At 47.3% G+C, this 11,102-nt stretch overlaps 2 protein-coding genes across 2 annotated transcripts; one reads left to right on the top strand and one right to left on the bottom strand.

The window, feature by feature from the left end:
• Positions 1-2,084: 2,084 nt before the first annotated feature.
• On the bottom strand, positions 2,085-9,854 carry chrna9a (cholinergic receptor, nicotinic, alpha 9a). The gene is made up of 7 exons (XM_056409388.1): positions 9,809-9,854; positions 9,584-9,729; positions 8,793-8,947; positions 8,497-8,677; positions 3,206-3,557; positions 2,363-2,910; positions 2,085-2,255 (listed from the first exon to the last, which is right to left on the bottom strand). Exons 1-7 carry the CDS (start codon positions 9,852-9,854, stop codon positions 2,085-2,087), a joined length of 1,599 nt encoding a protein of 532 aa, XP_056265363.1.
• Positions 6,774-7,424, top strand: LOC130190139 (histone H1-like). The gene has a single exon (XM_056409389.1). It carries the CDS (start codon positions 6,774-6,776, stop codon positions 7,422-7,424), a length of 651 nt encoding a protein of 216 aa, XP_056265364.1.
• Positions 9,855-11,102: the final 1,248 nt, after the last annotated feature.

Genomic DNA, 11,102 nt, shown 5'->3' on the forward strand with positions numbered 1-11,102 from the left:
ACACAAGCGCAATGATTAAGAGTAGATTTTAAATGGTTGATTGCCTTACTATTATATCACTCTTTTTGTGACTTATTAACTAATTTTATCTATTTAAATGCTGCCTTAAGACATTCAGTCTGGTATATTTATGAATATTAGATGATGTTTTTTTTTTATTTATTAGAAATTATATTACAATACTAGGCAGTAGGCACTAAATTTCACTTAATTTGTCTATTTAAGGCACCAAACGTGTTTGTTTTTATTTAGGTTATCATCAATAATGCTCTTATTTACGTTCTCATTTGCTGTATCCGTCACAATCAAATCTTGAATAAGACGGCGCACTAGTGGCAAAATCGTACTAATTTATTGTTTCAATGAAAGGATTTTTTCCAACTAATGTCTTGATTTAGAGATTAATTGTTTGCAGTGAATAGTTGGGAAAGCAGTGGGCTGAACAATAAGCTAAATGAATAACTTTTTTTAACCTATTTTTTAAACAATCACACTGTTATAGCAAGGAAATTATCTAATAAACTTCACAGATGTCTTTTGACATTTTAAAGCAGTCTATACGGGATTTTCTAAATAAATGTACTTACATGTTCTCTTTGCTCTGCATTTACCGATCATTTCATCAGTAAATTAATATTCTATGATAATAGATGATCTGCCCTCTAGAGGCTCTCTCAGTCGATTGAATTGAATGTTCATTTAATCGCTTGCTGTTGTCCTGTGAACTGTGTGTAGAGCATGTGTGTGTGTGTGTGTGTGTGTGTGTGTGTGGGCGCGTCTGTCCTTAATATATCATAGCTCATATGATTTTAACAACTACTGTATATATATTCCAGTATCACTAAAAAGATGTATCTGCCTATTCTCACCTTCCTGTTGCTGGTTATTAGTTCATCTTTCCAAACAGATCGAGGGGAATGACTTCCCAGAATATGTAAAAATGGTGTATGAAGCAATGAAAAGGTATTTTATATGCACAACAAAAACTACAGAAATGGAAAGTTTCATCATGTAAAACGAATTAGATTTGTATTGTCACGCAAAACTGCCGGACAGTGAGTAGAACCATATTTAATTTAAATGTGTTTTACCTGACCAATGAGCAGATCATTAACAGGTACAGTACATTCACCAGTTACACTCTGGGGGTAGGAGGAGGCTTTCAGGTCTGAATATTGTGTTTTATGGTGAGTCAGAAAAATGTACATTCACTCTTTCTCTCAAAATCTCACTAAAATATTCACAATTTATGTAAACCAGTTTCTTTACATCTAAACTAGAAAAAAACACTCAATGCTGATGATCACTGCAAGGAAGGCCACGGGATTCGCCCTCTTGTTGATCACAGATGAAGGTGTTTCATAAGCGGAATCACCCCAGGCAAAAATACGGTTTTCGAGCAACTGATCAATTTGGAGATTTTGGGCAATTTTGCATCTTTCAGAGGAGTGGGGGGAAAAACAATGTTCCTAAATTTAGCAAAAGTCAGCATTAGATAATGGCCTATTTGTATATTTCAAATCTAAAAATGTCAAAAAACTTGTAATTCAAACAAATACTTCCATCAGCTACATTTGTCTCCCCCTTTATTCACCTGGGGTGTCGACATGAAGGTGAATCCACAGGTGCTCTCATTGTAACTGACTCCGGAAAACAGCATCACCCATTCGCCCGAAAACATAATGTAAGTAATGAGAGGCCAATAGCTGGATGTCTGTTCGCTCATCCATAATAGAGAGTCCATGCCTGGATTGTCTTACCGCTCCACCGCTCCGTCACACATGCAAGCACACCTGACGTTAACTAACCGAGAGGCTCTGATGGACTCCCCGCGCTCACGTGGTTACATGGATGACTTGTGCGCAATGACCTTTTCCTCTTTATGTCAAAAGCAAAAAAAGCAACAATGAACCCGCACATGCCCACACACAAACACACACAGACCACAACACTGACACGCACACAAAACCGTTATCTGGTGTTGCATTAAAAGTAAAAATGAGGATGACTCTTGAGTAGCGCTGAGCTCCAGCGGTAACGGGAGGGCAAAAGTCATCGCGGTGGTAAAAAGATGACGTAGGCTGTCAGGATGCCTTGGCGATGATGAGGATGCTCATGAGGAAAACCATGACGAAAAATATCCACATGAAAAACCTGTCCATCACCTTTGCGACCTTCTTCCACTCGGCGGCCTTGACACACGTGGCCTTCTGCTCCCGGAAGCAGTTGGTGATGTACTGGATGTTCTTCACCACCTGAGGACGAGACACATAGACGAACCGCGAGCGAGCGCTTAAAGAAGCTTTAGAAGAAGAAGGGTAATTGGATAAGTGGGTAAACGGCGATGCCGCGGTGGACGCACCTGTTGATGCTGGGAGCAGGGGCAGCAGCAGGGGCAGGCTGGGACTTGAAGTGTCTCTGTGGGGTAGAGGAGCTGCTCCTTCGCGTGGACCAGCTCGGCCCTCCTGACATGGTGGTCGCGCTGTGTGGGCTCCCGCCTCCCCTCGCCCCTCTCCAGCCTGGCGGCGTGGCTGCTGTTGTGGTTGTACTGGAGGCGGCTATTGTTGGCGTTGCCATTGGCCTGGCTTTTGTGATGCTTGCCCTGATGACGCGCGCCGTGGCCGTCGCTGTACTCGTGCGGACTGCCGTCGGGGCGGTACTCGTGGAAATAGCCGTCACCGTCATTCGCCGACTCCTCCGGGTACAGTGGGGCCTTCTCGCTCTGCGCCGTGGTGCAGTTCTCCCCCACCTCGTAGACAAATAATATTTTGGACATGTAGTCTAAGATGAGCACCTTGGCCCAGTGGGGCACCGGCTTGGCCTCGGCGCCACAGAAATGAATGTTCATGATGAAGATGGTGAGGGACGTGGAGGCTGTGATCAGAGTCATGGTGACTATATAGTACTTCCCTAGAGGAGAGGACAACGGACAGGACACATTCATGAAGGGAAAGACAACGCATACCAGCAGCCCTCATTTGTAGACTAGAACGTTGAACATTCACACACAACGATATCAAACACTCATGGTAAGTTAACATTACGACATGATAAGTTAAAGGTATGAGACATTGAGTCAAAATTGAGAATTCCGAAGTGAATCTTAATGTTGACTTATTTTCATGACCCATACATTTTTATTCTTGTGTATCTTCTATCGTTCAATAATGAGACCAAACTAGAATGCAGAGAAAATAAATCCAACCTATGTAGGGCATGTTCTCTGCAGGAGGCATGCTCTCGGCCACCAATAACTGGAACACGGTGAGCGCCAGCAGCACCGTCACCCCGAGGGAAACCTTCTCCCCCGAATCGGCCGGCAGGTAGAAGCCCAGCGGGGCCAGGAAGGAGATGAGGAAGCAGGGCAGGAGCAGGTTGAAGATGTAGAACAAGGAGCGGCGCTTCAGGAGCAGGGTGTAGGTGATGTCGGTGTAAGGGTCGGAGCAGCAGCCGTACATAATGACGTTTCTGACTGCCGGCATGCCGTGGCACTCCCACTCTACGTTCTCCACAAAGTCCGACAGGTCACCTTTGTCCATCCCCAAAATGATGTCAACCTGTGCAGCAGACAGGTGTTCCAGGTGTATCAGCAAATGCAAATGTGATAAAGTCATGTAGATGCAGACACTAACAATACCCTTACATAGTACATGGTTATAAACCAAGTAGTTATTTCCTCTTTATTTATCTAACTATGTCGAAGTCAGAGGAACTGGAGCCAAGAACTGTCTACAGTGGACAAGAGGCTGGCACATGGCCTGTGATTACACCATACCTACTGTATTAGCAGTATTAACAGAAAGAACAACATTAAAACCCACATATAACATTAGAAGAAGATGTAAGTCACACACACAAATAAAAACTTTCTCTGTCATCCCATTTGCTTTTGCAATATACAGGATTCAGAGCATTAATATAGCAGCAAGCAACTATTTGCAAAGATATAGTGGAGTAAGGTCTACCTGAGCAGAGCATGAAGTTAAAATCTGAGTTTCTCCTTGCTTTGTCGATGTAGCCGGGCTGTCATGATCTTGGTTTGGGTTTAGTTTATTTCCCGTTTTATTTTGAAGTTTGCATTGTTAAAATCACCTTCAAACATCCTCCTGCTTTGTGCATTGTACATGTCATACTTCTCTCTTCCATTTCTACACTGTCCTCTGTGCAAAAGTCCTAATCTTTGAAAGTAACTTAAACCTGCAATAACTGATTAATTGATCACTTTGGAGTAGCAGAACACAACTTGTAAGCAGACATGAGTTTATTTAGCCAATATATTATCCAAAGAACAACGTCCCATATTTCCCACATTGCTCTCTAGCTGCTAAATGCCTCACTATGTTAACCACCTAGTTGCTAACTGTGTCTGCTGCCGGCCAACCAAACAATGAGCTCCATAAAGATAGATAGATAGATAGATATATACTTTATTAATCCCCAAGGGGAAATTTGTCGAGTCAGTAGCAGCAACACACAAGAATAAAAAAACAAAACACAAAATATAAGAAGGGTTAGGGTGATCTGGCAAGAGGTGAACTGTTGTAGAGCCTCATAGCCGACGGCAGGAATGATCTCCTGTATCTCTCCTTGTGGCAGCGGAGCGTGAGGAGACGTCTGGAGAAAGTACTCCTCTGTCCCTGTAGGAGGTGGTGGAGAGGGTGGTCCGGGTTGTCCAATATGGACACCAGTTTCTTCAACGACCTCCTCTCCACCACCTGTTCCAGGTGCTCCAGCTGGCAGCCGATGATGGAGCCAGCCTTCCTAACCAGTTTGTTAAGACGGCTGGTGTCACCGGCTCCGATGCTGCTCCCCAGCAGACAATGGCAAAGTGCAGCACACTGGCGACAACCGACTGGTAGAATAACTCCAGCATCTTGCTGCACACGTTGAAGGATCAAGCTTTCTCAGGAAAAAGAGTCGACTCATCCCCTTCTTGTACACAGCGTTGATGTTGGCCTTCCAGTTCAGTCGGCTGTCGATGGAGACGCCCAGGTACTTGTACTCCTCCACCATGTCCACGTCCACTCCCAGGACACTCAGAGGTGTAGGAGCTGTCGCCTTCCTCCTGAAGTCCACCACCATCTCTCTGGTCTTGGCCACGTTCAGCCGCAGGTGGTTCTCATCGGCCCACTTTACAAAGTCACTCACCACTGCCCTGTACTCCTCCTCCCGTCCATCCCTAATACACCCGACCACTGCAGAATCATCAGAGTACTTCTGCAGATGGCATGACTCCGTGTTGTACTGGAAGTCACTGGTGTACAGGGTGAAGAGGAAGGAGACAGAACAGTTCCTGTGGGGCTCAACATCACTGACCACCGTTCCAGACAGCACACGCCCATTCTGACAAACTGTGGTCTGCCTGTGAGGTAGTCAGTGATCCAGGAGATGGTGGACGCGTCACACCGGCCACCGCAGCTTCTCACTCAGCAGCAGTGGCTGGATGGTGTTAAATGCACTGGAGAAGTCAAAGAAAGTGACTCTCACAGAGACATCGGTTCCATCCAGGTGCGACTGAGCTCGTTGCAGCAGGTAGATGATGGCGTCGTCCACTCCCACATGAGGCTGGTAAGCAAATTGCAGAGGGTCCAACGATGATTTCACCTGCGGCGGAGGTGGGCCAAGACCAGCCTCTCCAGCACCTTCATCACATGGGAGGTGAGGGCGACCGGTCGGTAGTCGTTGAGGCCAGATGGTGCTGACTTCTTTGGGACAGGGACCAGGCACGACGTCTTCCACAGCACCGGGACTTCCCCCAGCCTCAGGCTGAGGTTGAAGAGGCGCTGCAGGACACCAGACAGCTGGGTGGCGCAGGTCTTTAGGACCCTGGGGCTGATGCCATCAGGACCTTCAGCTCTGCGCTGGTGTAGTTTCTCCAGCTGTCTTCTCACCTGGTCAGTCGTCACAGAGAGATGGGGGAGGGGGAGGAGCCCATTGTTATTGAGGGCTCGGTGGATGTGCAGCTCAGCAGGGGGACAGAGGGGAGGTGTTTGGGAGGTGTGATGTGTGGAGGAGACGGGGAGGGCTGTGAACTGAACCTATTGAAAAACAGTTCAGCTCGTTGGCCCTCTCCAGGAGCCCCTGGCTGTCTCCTCCCACCTTGAAGCCAGTTATCTGCTTCATGCCAGACCACACCTCCCTTGTGTTGTTCAGCTGGAGTTTGGCCTCCAGCTTCCTCCTGTAGGAGTCCTTGCCTCCCTGAGCTTCACCTTCAGGTTGCGCTGGGCTTTCCTCAGCTCATCCCTGTCTCCAGACCTGAAAGCAGCTTTCTTCATGTTAAGAAGCGCTTCAGGTCCCTGGTGATCCAGGGCTTGTTGTTGGGAAGCAGCGCACAGTCCGTGATGGGATGGTGGTGTGTTCACAGAACTTGATGTATTCCGTGATGCAGTCGGTCATACTGTTGATGTCCTCCCGTGCGGTCCACAGCACATCCCAGTCCGTTGACTCGAAGCAGTCCTGTAGAGCGTCGTTAGCCTCCAGAGACCACCTCCTCACAGTCCTGGTGGTCACCGGCAGCCTCTTCACCAGAGGAACATACCTGGGTGTCAGCCGGACCAGGTCATGATCAGACCTGCCGAGGGGGGGAAGGGCAGTGGCGCTGTATGTGTCCTTAGTATTAGCATACAGCAAGTCCAGAGTTTTATTGTTCCTTGTTGGGCAGTCTATGTATTGATGGAAGGTTGGCAGAGCTTTTTCCAATGTGGTGTGGTTAAAGTAGTCCAGTCAGTCCAGTCAGTCTCACTCTCGTGTTTTCTGAGCATCAACGGAACAAAATGGCAGAATCAGCTCCAGCTCAAGCCGCTGCGCCGGCCAAAGCAGCAGCCAAGAAGAAGGTGGTGTCCAAGCCGAAGAAGGCTGGTCCCAGCGTGGCGGAGCTCATCGTCAAAGCTGTGGCCGCTTCCAAGGAGCGGAGCGGCGTGTCTGCTGCCGCCGTCAAGAAGGCTCTGACCGCCGGAGGATACGATGTGGACAAGAACAAGTCCCGCGTCAAGACCGCCATCAAGAACCTAGTGACCAAGGGGACGCTGGTCCAGACCAAGGGGACCGGGGCCTCCGGCTCCTTCAAGATCAGCAAGCAGGAGAAAGTCGCTCCCGCTGCCAAGAAGCCCGCAGCGAAGAAACCCGCAGCTGCCAAGAAGCCCAAAGCAGCGGCAGCCAAGAAACCTGTAGCCGCAAAGAAGTCCCCGAAGAAGGCTAAGAAACCCGCAGCGGCCAAAAAGCCCGCAGCAGTGGCCAAGAAGCCCGCAGCAGTGGCGAAGAAACCCGCAGCAGTGGCCAAGAGCCCAAAGAAGGCCGCAAAGAGCCCCAAAAAGCCCTTGAAGAGCCCCACCAAGGTGGCGAGGAAGCCCCCCACAGCCAGGAAGACCCCCGTCAAGAAGGCTGTGAAGCCCAAAGCCAAGAAAGCAGCACCCAAGAAGAAGTGAGCTGCTCTCAGGCTGGACAACTACGCTCCTATAAAGCTCTATAAAGCTCTATAAAGCTCCTATAAAGCTCTATAAAGTCCAGTGGAGCTGCCGATTTAGCTGATAATTCTCTCCATTTATCTCTAGGAGCACCCCACTTTTAGATCAGACGGACAGCAGTGAAGTAGATTATGCTGGAAAAATGGATTGCCTTGTTTATATGGATGATTTGGTATTCTGATTAGGTGTGAAAATTTGAAGCCATTGGGAATACAATTAAAACTGACACTATTAGAGGAAAAATACAAATGTTTTAGAAGCCACATATAAAGGGGTCCAGGGTAGAATAACTATTTTCAGGCTGATGGCCTGCCCGGCTATGTCTCTGCTTCTTTGGCAATGTCTCTGCCATACTATATCTTTACCTTGCAAATAGTTGTTTGCTGCTAGCAGGCGGCGGCTTCCGGTTCAGTCGAGTGAAGCCAATGCAGAAGTAAAACTTGCATTCTCTCTACTAACCTCCAGGATGCAACTCCTCTGGTCTCTAAAATAAGTCTGGTTGTATAGAAGTCTATGAGAAAATGACTCTACTTCTCTCTTTATGTATTCCCTGAGTAAACATTGTAAACATGAGTTTATGGTCTCAATCTCTAGTTTCAAGTGTTCTTCAATACAACATAATGTTCATTGAGTAAATGATTTTCCATTCAGTGTCAAATGGAGTATGCTTTAGGGGGCGGGCTTCATGTGATTGACAGGTCGCTGCCGCCACCAGAGCCGTAAACGACGTCACTGCTTCACATTCTAAAGATGGTCACTTCCATTCATTGGTTACAAACAAAGCCACATGGCGACATGTAATCCAAGATGGCGACGGCAAAATCGGCAAACTCGAAGCTTCGTAACAGCAATCCACAAATTAATGGTGACCTCACCATGATTATATTCACTAAATACAATCTACGGCTGCAAGAGATCCTTTAAGCATTTACAGCCTCGACAACAGTCCTTAACCCAAAATATTAACTGATTCGAACCAGACCAAAGGTGTGATCCCCGTCTCATTCGCCCTTCAGGCCCTGTTTAAACACACCTGGTTGCCGTTGTAGGTCCAGGAGCCGAAGGTCAGCTTGCACTGCTGCCAGTCGAAGGGGAAGTAGGAGACGTCCACCACACACGTGCTCTTTGTGATCGCTGGAGAGTCCCAGATGATCTCTCCGTTATAACGCAGCTTCACATTAGTGCTGGATCCATCTGCAGAGTCCTCATCTGCCCTACTCCGACAGAGAGGAGAGGACACGCAGTTAGTTACACACACACACACACACACACACACACACACACACACACACACTGCTATACAGGTGCACTTGGAACTGTGTCACAGACTTGTTGTACAGGACGATGTCGGGCTTCCAAACCAGGTCGCTTGGGATGTTGATCATCTCAAGGTCATCGTAGTCCTCCTTGTCCCACTTCAGGTAGGCGTCATGCCAGATCTGCCTGATCCACAGGTACGTGGTCAGCACCTGGTTCCTTTCATCCTGCACATACAAACACATTAAAAGAGAGAGACAGGTAACAATAAAGGTTATTCCTGTTAAACTCAATCAGACCGACTGGATGCAGCCCCTTCTCGGACTTCCAGTACCGTGCTAGTCACTGCTGGCCTCCGGTGGTCTCGGCAGGAACAGAAGAAGAAGCCACGCACTCCTTAACTATGAGCAAATTTAAGGAGCACCCCACCGATGTAGTCACTGTGAAAACCGACATCCTCCATTGCTCGGGAAAAGCTTTGTCAAAGTTTGACTCAAGGCACATCACATTAACAGATTTGTTACTGAAAGTTTGAGATACAAATTTAATCGTAGTCTGGAAGGTACAGGGTCATTTATAGTTTACAAAAAATACCACGGCATTGTCTCTGTTTTCATCTTGGAAGTTTAACCCTTTCACCCTTTGTTTTTTCAGTCCATGAAAGTTCATTGTAACATTGTGGTTGGCTGAAAATGTCTTATCCAGCATTCAGTTGGACTTCCACCCTCTCATGTTGCAAAAAAACAGCTTTGAAACGGCAGTCCACAAATCAATGGGTGGAGACACGACAACTACGTTCACTTCTTACATTTAGTCTATACCCTAAATGCATGCTGGGTTGCGATACATATGTCTCTACTCACCATATCTTTGATCTGTGACAGGGTGATCTGCAGAGTCACGTTGAGGACTTTGTCTGTGTCGTCCACTGGCCTCAGAGCGTTGGAGTAGTTCTCCATCAGGTCAACCAGCAGTTTGCGGGCATAATTTCCGTGAGCACCGTGGGACACTGAGGAGAGCAGAATGTAGACGAAAGTCAGAGTTGGCTTCATGATACTGGTCAGATATAAACATCACGCAGAACTGACCTTGCACCAAAAGGCTGATCCAAACCACCAGCGCTGCCTTCCTCATTTTCAACCTGTCGCGAGCCGAGGGATGAATTATTCAGCCACGCGGTTTGCTGAGGCGGCCCAGGTCCAGATCCAGAGCATTACTCTATTCTGATCTCGCTGCACCCCTGCAGACGCTGAGCGAGTACATGGAGAACTCTCAGAATCGTATCGTACCACCGGTCAGAAGCTCTGAAAGCGTTGCTAGTTGTTTGGGGTGGCTTTAGCTCAGTGGGGTAAGAGGGCCGTCCTGCAACCGCAGGGTTGTGGGTTCGATCCCCGCTCTCCCCATTAGTTGCGAGTCGAAGTGTCCTTGAGCAAGGCACTGAACCCCCAGTTGCTTCCCGGGCGCTTCACCGCAGCCCACTGCTCCTTAATAACTAAGGATGGGTTAAATGCAGAGAACTAATTTCCCCTTGGGGATTAATAAAAGTGTATATTCTATTCTATATTCTATATTCTAGTCACAGTTCGCTCTATAGTGACACCGTCGGTCATTGTGTGATCGCTGCTCTGGAACAGGACCTGGGGCTATCGCTCCCACACACAAATACACACACACACACACACAGGTACACTGCAGTATCACATAGCAAACACGCACTTGGTGAAATGTGATGCCTGCAGCACTATCTACTTGTTGTGTACATGGCCCCAACCAGCTGTACTACACACACACACACGCACACACACTGAACCGTACTGTGTTTCACAGCCAATGACATGTGTCAGTCACATATATACAGAGATACCTCAGGTCATTCAATAGGAACATACGCAAATGTCATGACACGTGTCATACACGCTGTCATGGCCATAAACTTCACACAGATGCAGAATCAGGTGTCTTCCACAAAAAGCCGGTAGAGGTGTGCACTGGTTGTAGATTAGTGATGAGAGTTCCTGCAGGCTGTCAAGGAGCTCACCAGAAACAGAGGTCAACTAATTGACCTTTGCAGCAGTTGTGCATATACTTTTATTATTGACAACAACTACCACTATGACATTTTAATTGAGTCTTTTTAGTCTTGATTAGGCTTCAATTTCCTGCATAACAACTTTGTGTACGGAATTTATTATGTTTTATTTTATTCTAAATATATATACATAGATCAGAAATGTCATTGGCATCGTTCGACTGTTATTCTACAGAGTAATGCGCATGGGGATATGATTATGTGTTAATGTGTCACCGAGTTTCTGTGGTACTGAGCTTGCATATGACAGGTGTTTCCTGTGTGCGCTTGTGTGTGTGTATGTGTGTGTGTGT

This window comes from Pseudoliparis swirei, chromosome 24 (assembly GCF_029220125.1).
Source record: "Pseudoliparis swirei isolate HS2019 ecotype Mariana Trench chromosome 24, NWPU_hadal_v1, whole genome shotgun sequence".
Classification (NCBI taxonomy): Eukaryota; Metazoa; Chordata; class Actinopteri; order Perciformes; family Liparidae; genus Pseudoliparis; species Pseudoliparis swirei.

What these genes read in the sequence shown, in the direction of transcription:
- LOC130190139 (XM_056409389.1), top strand. Translation starts at nt 6,774, where the DNA reads ATGGCAGAATCAGCTCCAGCTCAAGCCGCTGCGCCGGCCAAAGCAGCA.
- chrna9a (XM_056409388.1), bottom strand. Translation starts at nt 9,854, where the DNA reads ATGAGGAAGGCAGCGCTGGTGGTTTGGATCAGCCTTTTGGTGCAAG. An exon ending in GACATCGTCCTGTACAACAA is followed by an intron (nt 8,678 to 8,792) that starts GTCTGTGACACA and finishes CTGTCGGAGTAG; the next exon opens with GGCAGATGAGGACTCTGCAG. An exon ending in GGACCTACAACGGCAACCAG is followed by an intron (nt 3,558 to 8,496) that starts GTGTGTTTAAAC and finishes TCTGCTGCACAG; the next exon opens with GTTGACATCATTTTGGGGAT.